We start from the raw sequence: 18793 nt of genomic DNA on the forward strand, positions 1-18793 counted from the left end.
TGATAAGGAAAATTCATCTATATAGTTGGTACTTTAGAGGGGGGGTCATAAAATCAATGGTATGCATCGCGTGAATAAAATTAACATGAGATTAATAAATTTTAATTTTTAAATGAGAGATCTCTAATCTTCATGAAAGTAACAGGATCTGTTGGTGTCGTTTGTGTATCCAAATATGACTGTTAGAAATAATTCACTAGAGACCGCTGCGCGAGTATTTTATTTAATTTTGTTATCAAAATATTCACCTGATTATCGGGGCGGGGCCACCCACCAATGAACATTGAATACTGAATAGTTACACCGGACGCTAGCTTGTATGTGACAGGTTACGTTAAATTTGTTGTTAGTAAATAAAATATTATTGTAATTTCCGTCCAGTGCGTTTTGCGCTTAATTAGTAATTTTATTTTAAGTTTTATTTTAGTTAATCATATCTTGTGGTATTGTTTTTTCTTGACCTACGGGTTCATTTATAAGTGTTGTTTTTTAGTGCTTTTAGTATGCAGTGTTTGATAACTCGTTAATGGAATTTAAATCTAAGGTATTTATCATGTTTGGGCGTAAACCTATTGTAGTTCGATTATAGTAAATATATAAATGATCGGTGCATATAATTGTAACTGTTAATCAAATATAGTTTAAATTTTCATTCCTGATGCTCTGAATTATGATTTATCTATCAATGGACCATAAAAATTAATTTCACACGTTTTTTGTAGTATATAATATATATATACTATCTCGTCCTAAATATATTGAAAATCACATAGTTATCTACTCGTGTAGTTGCCCAATACAAATATTTATAAATGTGATGCTTTTTTCATAATGATTTGTACTTAATTTCAACTGAAAAATATATTTGTAATAACATAAATGTGTCTAATGATAGTATTTTTGCAACATACCAACTACCTGTTGATCTATTTTTGTTTGATAACTGTGTGAATTTAAATTTTAACCTGTCTAACATATATGATAAATCTATCAAGTTACTATTTTACTAACATACTTAATAAATTAGTGTTTAAAGCTTACTATAATATCTTGTTTTTTGATAGGGACCTACTAAGAGTCTTAACATTCATCTATATCAATATATATAACCTAGCAAGCTATTAGTAAACAATCAAAGTGACAAATGTGCTTAATCAGTACAGTTATTGAATCCACCTATCAGATTGTTTTGATCGTTCTTAATTTAATTATTTATTGTGTTTTTTTCTATATCTTTTAATATAAGCTGTTAACATAGTAGTAATTAGGCATAATACAATTAACAGTCCAATTTATTTTATCACTTTTTCAGATTCTCCAAAATGATGTCTATTTATATAATACTTATTTTAATTTTAAAACTTTGTATGGGACAAGACTATCTTTCACCAACGTACAAAATTTCTCAAGAAAATGATTACTCGCGTACTACAAAATTGCAAAGTGATAAATTATTCAATAATGTATATGATTGGAAAAATAATTATGATAATAACATAATTATCCCTGATGCGTAAGCAATTTCTATTGTTTAATGATTATAAGAAATGGATAATTATTATATTTATTTAATTTTTGATTTTTTTAGGAATTATTTTGTGGTTGCGAGTCGAATGGTTAGACCAGGACAAGTGTACAAAGTAGCAGTTACTGTTTATAAAGTTAAGCAACCAATTTCTGTTAGAGCTTCAATTCAAAGAAATGGAGTTGAATTAGCTTCTGACATAAGTTTAATTAAAGAAGGAATCCAAGAAACATTATTATTATTGGTTAGAATCAATATTAGATTATTTTTTCAAATTCCTGAAAAAAATACCATCTGTTATATATATGTTGTTACGTTTAGGTTCCAGCTACAAGTGTTACTGGTGAATATAAATTAAGAGTAGAGGGCTTATACGATGGCATTATTGGTGGATACGCATTTAATAACGAAACTCGATTAAATTTTTCACAACGATCTATGACAATATTTATACAAACTGATAAACCAATATACAAACAATCTGATATTGGTATGTACATTTTGAATAGATTCTAAATTCTTTAAATTTAGTTGATATAAATAAGAATAAATTTTATTTATTTTAGTTTACTTCCGAGCAATTCCAATTAATACAGAATTAAAAGCTTTTGATAATCCTGTTGATGTATACATCTTAGATCCAAATCGCTATATTATGAGACGTTGGCTTTCAAGACAAGTATATATTTATTTATATAAATTCTAATATCTATTTACATTTTTCTATTTAAAAATGCTTGCTTGCAGTCAAACTTTGGATGTGTAAGTTTAAATTATGAAATGTCTGATCAGCCTGTGTTTGGGGAATGGACCATTCAGGTTGTAGCTCAAGGGCAGATTGAAGAAGTTACATTTTTAGTAGAAGAATATTATCAAACCCGTTTTGAGGTATATTATATTTGTTTTATAGTTAATACTTAAATTATTAATTTATTTTATTTTTCAGGTTAATGTTACAATGGCTGCTTATTTTCTTGATTCGGATAAATATTTGAGTGGCTATGTAATGGCAAATTATACTAGTGGAGGACCCGTTAAAGGAAATCTAACTTTAAAAGCAACAATACGACCACTTAAAAATGGGTTTAAAAATTATGATGGTCCTGTAATTGAAAAATATTTGAGTTTTGTAAGCTATACTAATAATTATCTTATCTACATACTATATCTGATAACCATACTAATATATTTAAAATTACCTATATTTTTCCTTCAGGATGAAGAGCATCCTTCTTGGTATCCTAAACAATCTGAATATTCAAGAATAAATCAAATACCACATTTACAATGGGTTAGTGTATTTAATTTATACATTTATATAGTAAATTTAAGAAAAGAAATTCAATGTTCAAAATTTTAATTAGCATTTCATTTTTAAGTTTAATAATTATTTAAATATTCTTATTTTCAGTTTTATGGTGTTTATAAGTTCAGATATCCTTTAAGTGAGTTGCAACAATTAGTTTCTACTTTAGAAGAGACTGAGGTAACTATAACAGCCACAGTAGGAGAAAGATATCTAAATGAAATTGTAGAAGGCTATTCAACTGCAAGATTTTTCAACTCTTCAGTTAGAGTTGCATTTTTGGGTGGATCGCCACAAGTTTTTAAACCAGCTATGCCATTTTCTATTTATGTAAGTATAATAGTTGTTCTTTTTTTAAATTTATAAGTATTTTCATTTATTTTTATTAACAAAATATAAATATAATTTATTAGATTACAGTTTCTCATCATGACGGATCCCCATTGGATAGATACAGATTGTTGCTTGGTCGTTTAGATATGTCTGCTGAAGTTGTGATGAAATCTGGTGGTCGCAGGACTATTGATACGAGAATGTTAAAAATGTCAACAGATCATGAAGGAGTATTCGAAATTAAATTATATTTACGTACAGAATTAGGTAAATTTTATATACCTAAAATATGTAAACCTTTAAAATAAATATGTATTCTATTTATTCTTTATTAGGTCTTGAAAATGATAAACGTGCTTCAGAAGTATTGAAAGATATTGAATCAATGAAAATATATGCATCATTTAAAGATATGTATGGTGAAAGATCAACAACAGAATTACTTTTATTCACTCATTATTCGCCTAGCCAACATCACCTTAAAGTTTGGACTTCAACTAAAGATGCCAAGGTATTATTTTCATTTAATATTTATTATCTATACACTATATAATCTATATAATACATTAATTTTAAGCTCTGCGCATAACAACAGATTGGTTACCAATAATATATTTTTAAATTTTTTTTAATCATGACTTTTTTGTACTATTTTAAATTTTTTTGGCATTACCTTATGGTAGAATAAACAGTAAATCAACAACAACAACAAAATTAAGCAAAAAATAACTATTAAAAAAATGATATTATACCAAACAATGATTGTTTTTATGTAAATTAAGTTCTACACAGAATAGTTTTTTTTAATAACAATTATTAAACATTACTAGGGGTCTTGAGTGTTGTATACGTTTTGCTTTTACCAGAACGGCCTCTTAAAGTACTAAAAACTATTATAATATACAAGTACACTAAAAATAAAATAAATAAATAAATGCATTTTTATTTTTTAGGTTATTTAATACTATAATAGTCTAATAATATTCAATTATTTAATTTTCTTTTTTTTTTAAAGTTTAAAATATTAAAATTTAAAAATATTCATAACTAGCTTAAACATTTTAATATCACAAAAAACTACAAGAGCACACAGATTATGTTTTAACTTGAAATTTAAATGATTATTCTGTACTTTAGTGTTGAATTAATTATAAATACATTACATATGAGCATTGAGCACATGTCTTCTTTAACTAAAATGTATAAAAAAAAAACAAAATAAATAAGATTTTAAATGGTAAATTAGCAAAAATATCACCAAAGTTACGAAATAATACCAAAACATCATAAATGTTTAAATTACTCGATATACAATTTTATATTTGTAATCTTTGATGCAAAAAATAATTGTATAGCTTATTTTGTTATTTGTATATATATATTACAAAAAAAAAAATATCAAAAGCTATAGAATGTTACTGATGGTTAGATTTAAATACAATACTGCTTGTCCCAAATTGATAGAAACAAGACATGTCTATCAGTTTCATTATCTTGTCTGTTTTTTTTCATTCTATATTTATTGACATATATTTATGATTTATAGGTTGGTCAATTTATAGTGTTCCACGTACAGAGCAATTACTACTTGGAATCATTTGATTATATCTTGCTCTCAAAAGGTCTAATATTAGTAACTGGACATGAAGTCACTCATGCTTCAACAATCCGAACATTTGCTGTTACTTTATCTGCTGAAATGGCTCCAGCTGCTACTATTCTCGTGTATCATGTTGGTAAATTTGGGGATGTAGTTGCAGATAGTTTAACTTTTCCAGTAAATGGAATATCAAGAAATAATGTAAGTTTTAAAAAATATAATAAAATAAAAAAGTTTTGAGCTAGTCAATACTCATAGAAATTGTATTAATGTATAAATATTTAAACAATTTTTATGTGAAACAAGTTATATATTATTTAGATGAAAATTGAAAAATAGTCTATATTGCTAATAATTTTAATAGTAATATAATTATTAATTTGTAACTAATTGAAACTACATAAATATAAAAAAAATTCAATCTTTGTGAACCAAAATGAAATTTATGTGTGAGGTACCATAACTACTTAATATAGAGGTTAATTAAAAAGTCTTTAAAAATCTAACAAAAAAAAATGTGTTTAAATCGGTCATGTAAATTCTGAGATTGGCATTTAACAACTTATGTTTATTATGATAACGCATTTACATTCATTTGCACAAAATTAATACAATATCATACATTTTTTGGAAGTTGTTGTGTTTAAATGTTTGCATATCAAAGTTTTTCATAGGCATAAAATATATTATAATCTTATGAACGTATATATTTATTACATTCTAAGAAATTATTAAATTTCTTTCATGATAATTATATTAAAAAATTATTTATAAATTTAAAAATATTAATTCAATTTATGGTTTTGTATATTACGAAAAGTTTTTATTATATATTATTACAGTTCACTGTTTTTATCAATAATCGTAAAAGCAGAAGTGGGGAAAAGGTTGAAGTAGCAGTATATGGTGAACCTGGAGCATATGTTGGATTATCTAGTTTAGATTATCCATTCTATAGTCTACAAGCAGGGAATGAATTAACATACGCTAAAGTAAAATTTGTGATATGGTTTCAAAATTATGTTTTGTATTAACTTATTTATTGGAACTTAGATTTTAACTAAAATGGAAAGGTTTGATGAGGATACAAATGGTACAATTATGCACACGTGGCTTTCTCATGAAGGTTCTCCGGATGAAATAGTTTATTTTCCATCATCTACTTTTGGGATAGATGCTAACCGTACATTTGAGTAAGTAAACTAATAAAATACTATGTATAAATTATTACATTTAATAATTATAATATATACTTATTAATATTATCATTGAAAATCTATACTATTTAGTATTTATAATACTTTTCTTTTAAGATTTGCTGGTGTAATTGTATTTACTGATGTTGTTCTACCAAGGCGAATAACTTTATGTAACCAAACTCTAGGATATTCTGAATGTCTCAGTGGACGCTGTTATTTGGCTAATAGAAAATGTGATGGACATATTGATTGTGATGATGGCACTGATGAAGCTTTATGTAAATTTTTTGAAATATTTAAAATAACTATAATATTATTATATTATGATTTAAATGCAGTTTAGTTTTTGACTACAGTCACCAATTTTAATTTTAATAAAAACATATCTTAACTGTTGTAAAACACTAAATCTAAGTATATAAATTAATTTAATATTATAATTGCAGTATTTTAGTATTTATAAACTATTCTTATGTTGTTTATTATATTTGAAAATGTTTTGATTATTATAATTTAGTATAACATTTTGTTTTTTGTATGTATTAGGTCCATTGTATAATCATACAGAATTTAATAACTTTCGAAAGTTCCGTTATAATCATATACAAAGACATTATGATAATGTATGGATGTGGCGAGATATTAATATTGGACCTCATGGGCGATTCATATTTGATTTAGATGTACCTCATCGACCTGCCAACTGGATGATTACTGCATTTAGTTTAAGTCCTTCTAAAGGTTTTGGCATGATTAAAAAGCCTATTGAAGTAAGTAAATGTCTTATAATATAGTATTAATATTATTAATTAAAAATAATATTTTTACAGTATGTTGGAGTATTACCCTTTTTTATGAATGTTGAAATGCCTACACATTGTAAAGAAGGTGAACAGATTGGAATTCGTGTTACTGTTTTTAATTATATGTGTAGTAGTGTTGAAGCTGTTGTTGTTTTATTTGGTTCAGAATCATATAAATTTGTTCACGTTGAAGAAGATGGAATAGTATGAAATATCTATAACATAATATATGCTTACTTTTTTAACTTTTTTCTATGTTATTAGGTAAATTCATACAACCCCAGAACATCTCACGGTGATCATCAATTTTTTGTTTATATTAAAGCACAAGATGCAGAAACTGTTTACCTACCTGTGGTACCTACAAAACTTGGTGATATTACTATAAATATTGAGGCTACCACTCTAATAGCTAGTGATCGAGTGACAAGAAATTTACATGTCGATGTATGATCATTTTTTAAATATTAATATTTATCATTTATTTTTATATTCATAAACATAATTTTATCTTTTTTGTAGTCTGATGGAGTACCTCAGTACAGACATCAGTCAATGATTTTGGATCTTAGTAATAGAGCTTATGTTTTCCAATATTTGCATGTAAATGTAACTGAAACTCCAATTATACCATACAGTATAGATCGTTACTATGTGTATGGGTCAAACAAAGCTCATGTTTCATTAGTCGGAGACGTTGTTGGGCCAATTTTCCCCACCATGCCTGTTAATGCAACATCTTTGCTTAATTTACCCATGGTAATATATTCATCATATTATTAGTATAGTATTCAATACTTATCGAATTGATTGTTTAATTTTTATTTATCAGGATGCTGCTGAACAAACAATGTTTAGTTTTGCAGCTAATTTGTATACAACAATTTATATGAGATATGCAAATCAACGAGATCGAACATTGGAGAAGCAATCATTCTATCATTTGAATATTGGATATCAGCGTATGTTATCATTTATGAATGAAGATGGATCGTTTAGTCTTTTCAGAAGTGATTGGTATGGTTCTTCTTTTTTGATTATTTTTTTCTTCTAATATTAAAGTTATAATTTTAGGAATATGTCTTATCCAAGTGTCTGGTTGACTTCATATTGTGCTAGAGTATTCCAGGAAGCAAACTTTTATGAGTGGGAAAATTTTATATTTATTGATCCACAGGTAATTAATAAATATTTCTTAGTAGAATAATGTTTTCAATATTAATTATATATCAAAATTAAATGATTAAACAATTAGGTAATTTCAAAAGCTTTAATGTGGGTACTGAAACATCAAACCGAAGAAGGTTCATTTTATGATGTGGCATGGTTTCCTGATCGTAAAGTTAATAGTTCCATGCATAGATCAATTTTATTTGGAGGAAATAGACAACAAAGATTTTCTAATATATCATTAACTGCACAAGTTCTCATCACATTAACAAATGCAAAAGATCTATCGGGGGTTAGTTAATATTTATTTAATATATATTTTAATTTAATTAATATGTATTATTTTAATTTATGATAGGGTCTGGGTTCCAAATTGGCTCAGGGTGAAAGTAGAGCTGTAAAATATTTAGAAAAAAATATGAATTTATTAAATATGACTGGTGAACCATATGAAATTGCACTTGTTACTTATGCATTAATGTTAACCAAGTCATCATTTGCTGAGTTTGCGTTCACCTTATTAGCTAGGCATGCTAGAAGAGAAGGTATGTTTTGTATTTTTATTTATATTATATATATATTGTACAGTATTTTATATATTTATTCAAGTTGTCACAATCATCTAATTATTTACCCAAAAGACCCAATTACACAAATTATTTAATTATACCATTTGTTAATAAATAAATAAATACAATAAAATACAATATACAAATAGTATAAAATACTTATAGCTATGAATTAACAAGTATAAATTTATGGCTGTCATGTAGTATATGATTTACTGGTAAATTTACAAATATAGTATGAGATCTACGCTGAATTTAAAAGTATACTATAATGATAAGCAATGACAATTTATATTTCCTAGTACGTTTTAATCTATAATCTATACTAAAAGATATAAAAAAAATCATCAAAATGAAAATTATTATAGAAAACTAGGTTACAGTCATCAGATAAATTGAAACGACGGCGCTTTTCAGTAAGTGTAGGCCAAACCAGTTGTGGTGTGTTATTATTATTTTTTATTATAAAATAAAAGAATATTATCAGAATATTTGATTTTAAATTATTAAAGTTAAATTAATTTTAAAATGTTCATTTATGTATATATTTTTGGTAATAATATAGTACGGAGAACCCCTTTCGTTATCGCGCCGCCGCATCCACCTCAATTTATCTTGCAACGACTGTAAAAACCATTAGTTACAACAATTATTATTAAAATAACTTACTTAGAAACAATTGTCGATTATGTATTAAAATTACTAGGGATTAAAAGAAATTGAATAGAATACTTTTTAAAATGGAAAAGAACTTTTTTCTTTTTTTCTTTGCTCTCCACTCCTTACGTATGTACAAATTCTTTTCACTTCTACATTTATTACATTAGATATTTTCATTGTTCGTTAAAACTTTTTACTAATCAAAAAATAAGTAATTGGTCATCACTACTTATTATGATAAAACATTGTTTATCAATATGTGTGTGTGTATGTGTGCTTTACAATAAGTGACATACTGAACATATACTTTTATAAAGTTTTATTAGTTTCTAACAGAGTTAATAAACTAGTAAGTATAAAGTGTAAACCAATGAAAACTAGTAAACTGCTCACTATATGACAGCCAAAATTTTAAATGAGTTGAAATTTGGTAATGTGAACAAATCAATTTTTAGTTCATTTAGAATTTTCATAATTCTACAGAATGTTGTTTGCATAATTAGTTACTTTTATGATAAAATAAAATGTATTATTGAATATTTTTATAGGAGGATTGATGTATTGGGGTAAAGAATTTGTACCTTTACCACCAACAAAAATGGAAAATCAGAAACCATTTTTATTACCACGTCTGCCATATAAATTTGACTCTATTAACATAGAAACAACAGCATATGCTTTACTTGTTTATGTTGCTAGAAAAGAACCTTATATTGACGATGTTGTTAAGTGGTTGAATTCTCAAAGACTTACTGATGGCGGTTGGGCCTCCACACAAGATACGGCTATTGCCATGAAAGCTCTAATTGAATATACAAACAGAAACAGACTTAGAGATGTATTTACATTGACTGTTACGGTTGAAGCTACAGCTCTTTCAGGAAAAACAAAAATATTGAAAGTTAACAGTGCAAATATTGCTCAGTTACAAAAAATAGAGGTAAAAATTGCTTTAAATGTTTCATTCTGGTCTAAAATTGAAATTATTTTCATCTATTGTAGATTCCACAAGCTTGGGGTACTGTAAAAGTGCAAGCTAAAGGTTCAGGTTATGCTATTTTACAAATGTCTGTTCAATATAATGTTGATGTGGCAAAATTCCAAACAACACCACCTGAACAAGCCTTTGGAATAGTAACACGTGCAGATTTTCATGGTCGCAATCAATCTCATATTACTTATCGTAGTTGCCAAAAGTATAAATAATAAAGACATAATTGTTTGACTTAAATTAATAAATGATCTATAATTTAGATGGACTTACATTGATGAGTCTCCTAGATCAGGACTGGCTGTTTTGGATGTTGCTATTCCAACTGGATACATAGTGCAACAACAAAATCTGGACGCTTATGTATTGCAAAGAACTGTTCGAAATTTACAAAGAGCTCGATTTTTCCCTGGAAAGCTGTTGTTTTACTTTGATTATGTAACATAATACTTTTATATTTTTATATCCATGCAACATAAAAATTAATTTTTTTTTATGTATTTAATAGTTGGATGAGTCAGAAACCTGTGTTAAATTTACTGTTGAAAGATGGCATCCTGTAGCAAATATGTCACGTTATCTGCCTGTTCGTGTATATGATTATTATGCTCCTGGTATGTTTTTATTTATTTTAAACCAGTAATATTTATTTCAAATTTATCTATATTTTTTTTTTTAGAACGATTCAACGAAACAATATTTGACGCCTTACCAACATATTTGTTGAATATTTGTGAAGTATGTGGTAGTAGTCAATGTCCTTATTGTCCAATTTTCAATAACGCTGTTCAATTGTCTATTCCAATAAAATTAATCTCTATTGTTACTATTCTTGTAGTTAACATTTACTACAATTTAATTACATAATATAATTTTATTATTAGGTGCTTTAGTTTAAATTTAAGTATTAATTAAACACACTTTATAAACCTAAATTTAATAAACTAAGCAATATTTTTATAAATTGAATTAGATATTCTAAGACTGGTTAAAATATTTTTATATCTGCTTACAATTTAAACTGATTAAAAAATAAAAATAAATGTAATAATGATTCATAATAACACATAACAGATACAGGTTCTATATATATATTGCTATTCAGTCTCTATAGGACAATAGGAAATAAATCCATAGATACATAATGGTAGTCCAAACGCACATACTATTATTTCTAAATGATGTACTCTTAATAATGCACCATTGTGTGTAGTACAACTAATTAAAAGGCGTTACTCACTTTTATTTAAAAGCTTTTTTTATGATATTATGATGACACTAATATTTAATCAGCAAAGTGTATTTTTAATTTGCTAAATTTTTACACATGCCATAAAATAATATAATATTTTTATATCTATTCTTTATAATATGTAGGTTATCTTAATCATTAAAAATTCCTCCTTTGAACAATTTCTAATAATAAATAATAAATAATTAGTAATAAAAAAAATCTATTATATTACTTAATAATATAATTTTAATTTTAAATAAAATAATTAAAATCTCTAGTGTAACCAAAAATTTTTTTTTTGCCAACTTAATACTTCATTGAATCTCATAATTTGATCAATAATTTTTTTTAAGTATATTTATTTTAATGTTAAATATGATTCAGTAGTAAAGTGTTCCATTTTATTTAAAAACTGTTTGGTAGCCAAGTTTGTATACGATATAAAGATAAAAAAAAAAAGATGGAAAACATTTCAAAAATCACTGAAATATATTAGTATAATTATATCCTTTTATTACCTTTGATTAAATAAATGTACCTAGATAACCTGTCATAAACTTGTAAAATTGGTAATTCACTACAAAAATATTACGACTTAAGTATTAAATTAAAATTATTTTAAACTGATTTTTTACTTCAAATTATTATTAAGTTGCAACTAATGCCGTCCATTGTTACATTTTTTTATATATATATTTGAATATTGACTTTTTTAAATGTATTTTAATATTTAATTGATGTATTTTGATGTAAATAAAGAAATATATTATTAAGAAATTATTTTCATTTTTTGTTGAAATAGTTGTAATATGATTGTTTTTCAAATATCATTGCGTGACAAATCGATAATAAAAAGTGAAATTCACTTTAATGTACCATGACACTACACTTATTTTGATATATTCCAATCCATGGAATTACTTATTTACAAATAGTTATCCAATACCATGTATTTATTACTAAGTTTTCTATTTGTTAGTGTATTAAGTTTTCCTAATGGTAATACAAACTCATCAAATGATCATTTACTTATCGAACATAGTGTCACTCTAGAGAGTGCTGAAAATGCAATTCAACATCTTGTTCCAGATTTGAGTATAATTGATAATAAATTACTCTGTATGATTGTAATTTAAATAATTATCTTAATAGTGATAGGATTCGGATGCAAAAAATGTACCGAAAGAGAAATTGAATATTGTTTGTCCAATGATGTCATTGAGGATCATTGTTGTTGTCAAAGAAAATACCATGGTATGTTATTAATATGTATTATACTATATAAATACATTTTTTTGATATATTAAATTATGTTATAGAAGTATTCCCATACATTGTACATACTTGCTATCTAAGATCTAGAAATTGTGAACCTACTGTTCGGGACTGTGGAGTATTTGATCGATTAATAACTTGTTGTTGCCATCATTATCTTGGAACAAAATGTAAGTAGTATGCCTACTAAACATTTTAACAACTCTATTAATTATTAATAAACTATACATTATACTCATAGATCATAGAAAAAGTTTAAACATTCTTTATTTATGTTAAATTGACATACATTTGTTGTTATAAATGTATTTTATCAATGTTAATAAAGGTAATTGATCTAAATGTAGTATACATGTATTCGGCATCATAGATATGATACGCAAATTTGAATATTCGATACCTACAAATAAATATTAATTTTATTGTCTATCATATCTTTTAAAATTTTATATAATAAAATTAAACAAAGCAAACTGTATCATTGCTGACATTGCTTAGAACTAATAAGTAGGTAAGGTAGGTACTAATATTATAACAATCAGATAAGATAATATAGCTAATATGTACCGACTAATACAAACATTATAGCAATTCAAGTGTAATTTTACTAGTCGTTTTTTCTTAAGTATTTTATGATAATATATTTAAACTACTATTAAGGTAATTAATTGTACTATAAATAAAACAGGTTGAATTAATTTTTGCCAAAAAATTACATTTTAAAATTCATAGATATAGATACATTTAATGTTTCAACAGCAATAAGGAATATTTTAAAATTACAATAACAACAAAATAACTATGACTAAAATCATCATTCTTTATTAAAATATCTCATTCTTTTCAATTTTTAACTTAAAATGTCTTTGGAAAAAAACTGTGCTTATACATTTTTTAGATACATTGCTATTATATAAACAACTTTTTAAAAAAACAACTAATAAATATTAAAAAACTTCAATCAACATATTGATAAAAAAATATTAAAAAAAAAATATTTTCTCATTGAAAAGTGATTTCATTGATTATATCTACAGGTAAAAAGTAAATAAATTTAAACTTACTTAATTACTTTTTAAAAAAAATTTATCTATGCTGGTCATAATTTAGCAAAGGTGTACATACAATAAATGTAATATTTTTGTAAGATATATTATAATAATAATATAATATACATTATTTTTTTTAGGGAAAATCAAAATGTCATCATCCATTAATGGTCAAAGTCGAAAAAACAAAAACCTGTTTCTTTTTGGATTTACTTTTTTTCTTTTTAAGTACAATTACTATATTTTGAATATCCTTTAAACATGTTTAACAATTTTATGGTTTTATATAGCATGATTGTTCAACCAGAAAAAAATTATTTTTATTCTTCCAAATAATAGTTTTTAATAAATATTATATATATTATTCATATTATTTTTATACTTGACTCTTGCATGACATTTAAATGATAAAATATGCATCGTATTTGTTTCAGATGCAAATTATAATTAATAACTAATACTTTTCTAGGGAAAAATGAAAACACAAAATATATACAGCTATCTCAAACATAAAATTTTTATTTTGATAAATACTTAAATATTACAAAAAAAAAAAAAAAATCAGTCTCAACATAAGTCTAATGGATACATAACATTATAAATAAAAGTAGTATTTTAGTATTTACAAAAATATAATAAGATGAAATCACGAGAGGAAAATTAATCGACTTCTTCTATCGTTGGTCCTCCGGGACGTGAACCGGGGAAACCGTTACCTGCAGCACCGGGAGGCGCGTTACCGCCTTGTCCCGCGCCGTGTATCTTCATCATCAGAGCCGAACAACTCTTTTGGATCTCCTTCAGTTTGTACTCGTACTCTTCTTTGTCTGCCAACTGATTGTTGTCCAACCACTGGACGACGGCTTCGCATTGCTGTTTTCCCGTGTCCCGCTCGGTTTCCGTCAGCTTGTCGCCGGACTCGTCCAAAGCTTGTTTGACGCCGAACACGTAGCTCTCCAGCTGATTCTTGGCCGCTATCTTGTCCTTTTGGCGTTCGTCCTCTTCCTTGTACCGTTCGGCCTCGCTGAGCATCCGATCGATTTCGGCCTGAGACAAGCGACCCTTATCGTTCTTGATGACTATGTTCTTGGAGCGTCCAGAGCTGTTGTCCTTGGCCGACACGTTCAAAATGCCGTTGGCGTCCAAATCGAAAGTCACCTCGATTTTGGGCACGCCTCTTGGCGCCGGAGGTATGCCGGTCAGGTCGAACGTTCCCAGCAGATTGTTGTCCTTGGTCATGGCCCTTTCCCCCTCGAACACCTGGATGGTGACGGCCGGTTGGTTGTCCGCGTACGTGGTGAACGTTTGTGTTTGCTTACACGGAACGGTGGAATTGCGTTCGACGATTTTAGTCATCACGCCGCCCGCAGTCTCGATACCCAGCGACAGGGGTGTGACGTCCACCAGCAATACGTCTTGAATTGCAGAACTCGTGTCACCGCTGAGAATGGCCGCCTGTACCGCCGCGCCGTACGCTACCGCTTCGTCGGGGTTGATGGACAGGTTGAGCGGCTTGCCGCAGAAGTAGTTTTGCAATAGACTCTGGATCTTCGGGATCCTCGTCGAACCGCCCACGAGCACCACATCGTGTATGTCTCCCTTGTCCATCTTGGCGTCGGCCAGCGCCTTCTCCACCGGAACCAGCGTCGATCTGAACAGATCCGCGCACAGCTCCTCGAACCGTGCTCGGGACACTCGGGTGTAGAAATCGATACCTTCCATCAGTGCGTCGATCTCTATGACGGCCTCGGAGCTGGACGACAGCGTTCTCTTGGCCCGTTCGGCGGCCGTCCTCAACCGCCTCAACGCTCTCGGGTTCGCGTGCACGTTCTTTTTGAACTTCCGCTTGAACTCTTCCGCCAAATGAGACACCAGCCGGTTGTCAAAGTCTTCGCCGCCCAAGTGCGTATCGCCCGCCGTCGACTTCACTTCGAATATCGAACCCTCGTCGATCTGCAGAACGGACACGTCGAACGTGCCACCGCCCAGGTCGAATATCAACACGTTCTTCTCTCCTTTCAGGTTCTTGTCCAGGCCGTACGCTAAGGCCGCGGCCGTCGGTTCGTTGATTATTCGCATTACGTTTAGGCCGGCTATGACGCCCGCGTCCTTGGTCGCTTGTCTCTGCGAGTCGTTAAAGTACGCCGGCACCGTGATGACGGCGTCCGTCACGTTTCGGCCCAAGTACGCTTCCGCAGTCTCTTTCATTTTCGTCAGCACCATCGAACTGATTTCTTCCGGCGCGAACACTTTTCGTTCGCCTTTGAATTCTACTTGGATTTTAGGCTTCCCGCAGTCGTTCACGACTTTGAACGGCCAGTGCTTAATGTCCGCTTGTGTCTTCTCGTCGTCAAACCGACGTCCGATCAAACGTTTGGCGTCAAACACCGTATTCACCGGGTTCATCGCCACCTGGTTCTTGGCCCCGTCACCAATCAACCGTTCGGTGTCGGTGAACGCCACATAACTCGGGGTGGTCCTGTTACCTTGATCGTTGGCGATAACCTCTACTTTGCCGTGTTGCCATATACCCACGCAAGAATAGGTGGTTCCCAAATCGATACCGATTGCTGTTCTTCCAGTCATCTCGTCAACAGTTGAAGAATTTTTTCAAACACAAAATCGATACGAAACGAAATTAAAAACGCGTATGGGACACTGTAGGTAAGTGTGTTAAAATATTTGAAATCACTTTAAAACTCGCACAGAAAAATAACTAATAGATACTTATAGACTCGTAAAACACTGAAATCGCACTAGTCGCACAAGATAATATGCTTCGTTCAATGAATGGCGCTGTTACCGTTTAGAAATTAAACTGATGCCGGTTGGGGCGCCGCTTTCGTTTATATATCCGACCGAACGTTCGAGAATATTCTATACGTTTCGCGAGCGCTGCTATGACTGTTGCGCCGTCCCCTTGCCATACCGCTACCAATGATGCACTTGCATCCACTATATTATATATATATGTATATAACCATTTTATGACGATGGCGTTATAGAGCATTCTCGAATTTTCTCAATATTTCTCGGTTTTTCACCTTGTTTTTATATTATAAAACTTCTTTGTAATTGTTTTTAATGATTTATGGGGCTTAATTTTTTTTTTTACAAAATAGTTAACGCCTTATAGCTTTATTCGACTTATGAATAAATTTTAAATTATTACAAGAAAGAATTATAGTTGGCCAATGGCCTTAATATAAAAAAGATTAGAAAATTTAATGATTTCATATTTTTATAAAAAATTGGACTTCAAATATCTATGGAAACAAAAATTTTATGTATTTTTGGTTGCTTTAAGAACTTCTTATTAATTATCTTGTAAAACACAATACTATACGAAATCTTTAACAATAACGTAAATGACCACACAAAATAGGGTTGCCATTTATTTGAGATTAGAAATCGGATATTTTATTTTACGGACCTCTCCAAACATTTGAGCTTTGTAACTGTAAGTACCTATTAGCTATTTTGATATTCATTATTATTTGTGTACAGTAGAAGTACCTGAGAAGAATGAACCTCCCCAGCTCTCTATTTAATAATTATTTTAAATATAACATATAATAATAACATTATAGTTCTTTTATTTTATTTACATTTTTAGTATTACTCATCAAAACCATAGAGTAATATTACTCTTTGGTATAAACAAAGTAGTTTATCAATAACATATTTATGAATTGAACAAAATTATACCAACAATCATTATGATGGATAAAAGGTCAATTGAAGGAAACGACAGAATTTCTAAAATCAGCCATATGACGTTTGGATGTATACAATTTTGCCTAATTACTGATAGTAATATATCAAATGTTTGTTCCGCGATATATTTGTTACAAATAACTGAAATAACCAACGTATAAGGTCGTATAAGGTATAATCTCTCTTATCAATTTAAAACAGGAAAGTTCATGAAACCTGTATTATTTTATGTCACGAACTCGCGACCTGAATTATCGGACAGCATGCTTGAATTTTCTTTTATACGCATTTGCATGTTTTTTCTGAACAGTCCAAAAAATAGCTAGGTAAGCTACAAGTTTAATTTTTAGTCAATAGATCCGAAATATACAGTTTTATTTTGCATATTTTTGCATATATTGTCATTTTTGGACATGTAGTGCATATTTCTGTATTTTACGATTTTTTATTGCATATATCTCATTCTGTCAACTAAACAATTTTAATTGATATATGTACTAAACAACATTTAAGTAATACATCGATGACTTTAAATAATTAAAGTGTGTAATAACTTTTAATTTTATAACGTAAAATTTAAGTTTATACTGCATTAAGTAAGCGAGGGTTTAGTCTATATAATCAGAATAATTTACCATTTTCATAGTACGATGGAGATTAAATCTGTTTTCCATCATATTCTTTAAGTAATTATATTAGTAACATTTTTATATTAGATTCCGAGCAAAGCAATGAATGTATTAATTTGTTGTCATTATCTAAATATATTGAAAATCAATAATCGCCTAATCCTATAATTATCAATAGTCGGTCAGTACGCCTCCAACCGTATACTTCAGTACACGGACAAATTCGTTTCATAATTCGTTTTATCTTTTAATATTTATAGTGAATTTTATTTTCAAAGTATTTATTTCGTTTTCATTTTAAACATTATCAATAATCACATTTTTAAATTTTAGCCCCTAATTTTTTAAATATAGATTTTGTGAAATTAAGAAAAAATGTAAGTTTTGATTACATTGAATTAAAATTGTAAATTCGAAAAAGTGGCATGGCCGATCTCAGGAAGACATAATAACAAATTCAAATCAGTTTTTAAATGTCTTGTCGCATTATTAGATCCATTGGACTGATTGAAAAAATATTAGTATGTCTTAGTCAAAAAAAACGGTCGGTATCGAGTCCCCTTAATTTTTGTGTTCTGGCTAAAAAAAATAAAAATACTGCATGATACCATATTAAAATATCACAGGAACAATTAATACGTAGTCAGTCATTATATAAACATTGTTTTTCGATTTACCATCGTTCGTCAGTTTATCTATTAACAACGACAAAGTCCCAACATGAATAATTTTT

At 28.6% G+C, this 18793-nt stretch overlaps 3 protein-coding genes across 4 annotated transcripts; 2 read left to right on the plus strand and 1 right to left on the minus strand.

Moving 5' to 3' along the window:
- The first annotated feature begins 316 nt into the window (after positions 1–316).
- Positions 317–12054, plus strand: LOC113556754 (CD109 antigen). Of its 2 annotated transcripts, XM_026961882.1 has the most exons (28): positions 317–544; positions 1313–1513; positions 1589–1769; positions 1847–2015; positions 2092–2204; positions 2273–2413; positions 2472–2654; positions 2742–2816; positions 2937–3161; positions 3245–3431; positions 3500–3675; positions 4711–4965; positions 5607–5756; positions 5818–5957; positions 6078–6241; positions 6510–6733; positions 6794–6970; positions 7031–7213; positions 7289–7525; positions 7599–7783; positions 7841–7943; positions 8022–8228; positions 8295–8481; positions 9714–10105; positions 10168–10361; positions 10420–10594; positions 10665–10770; positions 10836–11023. In XM_026961882.1, exons 2-28 carry the CDS (start codon positions 1323–1325, stop codon positions 11021–11023), a joined length of 4908 nt encoding a protein of 1635 aa, XP_026817683.1. In that variant the 5' UTR covers positions 317–544; positions 1313–1322. The 2 variants fall into 2 exon arrangements, with proteins under 2 accessions (XP_026817683.1, XP_026817684.1); XM_026961883.1 differs by lacking the exon at positions 317–544 and having other exon boundaries at positions 1323–1513; positions 10836–12054.
- A 283-nt stretch (positions 12055–12337) lies between these two features.
- On the plus strand, positions 12338–13952 carry LOC113558934 (the record flags this gene model as incomplete). Its single annotated transcript, XM_026964525.1, has 4 exons — positions 12338–12485; positions 12543–12644; positions 12710–12835; positions 13855–13952. Coding segments are annotated over exons 1-4 (474 nt in total), but the record flags the coding sequence as incomplete, so codon positions are not given.
- A 323-nt stretch (positions 13953–14275) lies between these two features.
- Positions 14276–16517, minus strand: LOC113559269 (heat shock protein 70 A1-like). Its single transcript, XM_026964932.1, has one exon. It carries the CDS (start codon positions 16298–16300, stop codon positions 14375–14377), a length of 1926 nt encoding a protein of 641 aa, XP_026820733.1. The 5' UTR covers positions 16301–16517; the 3' UTR covers positions 14276–14374.
- Positions 16518–18793: the final 2276 nt, after the last annotated feature.

This window comes from Rhopalosiphum maidis, chromosome 4 (assembly GCF_003676215.2).
Source record: "Rhopalosiphum maidis isolate BTI-1 chromosome 4, ASM367621v3, whole genome shotgun sequence".
NCBI lineage: Eukaryota > Metazoa > Arthropoda > Insecta > Hemiptera > Aphididae > Rhopalosiphum > Rhopalosiphum maidis.

Excerpts from the sequence above, each read along its gene's own strand:
- LOC113556754 (XM_026961882.1), top strand. The coding sequence starts at position 1,323 with ATGATGTCTATTTATATAATACTTATTTTAATTTTAAAACTTTGTATG. Across the intron at positions 6,971-7,030 it reads ACGTTGAAGAAGATGGAATA|GTAAATTCATACAACCCCAG; the intron begins GTATGAAATATC and ends CTATGTTATTAG. Across the intron at positions 7,214-7,288 it reads CAAGAAATTTACATGTCGAT|TCTGATGGAGTACCTCAGTA; the intron begins GTATGATCATTT and ends TCTTTTTTGTAG.
- LOC113559269 (XM_026964932.1), bottom strand. The coding sequence starts at position 16,300 with ATGACTGGAAGAACAGCAATCGGTATCGATTTGGGAACCACCTATTCT.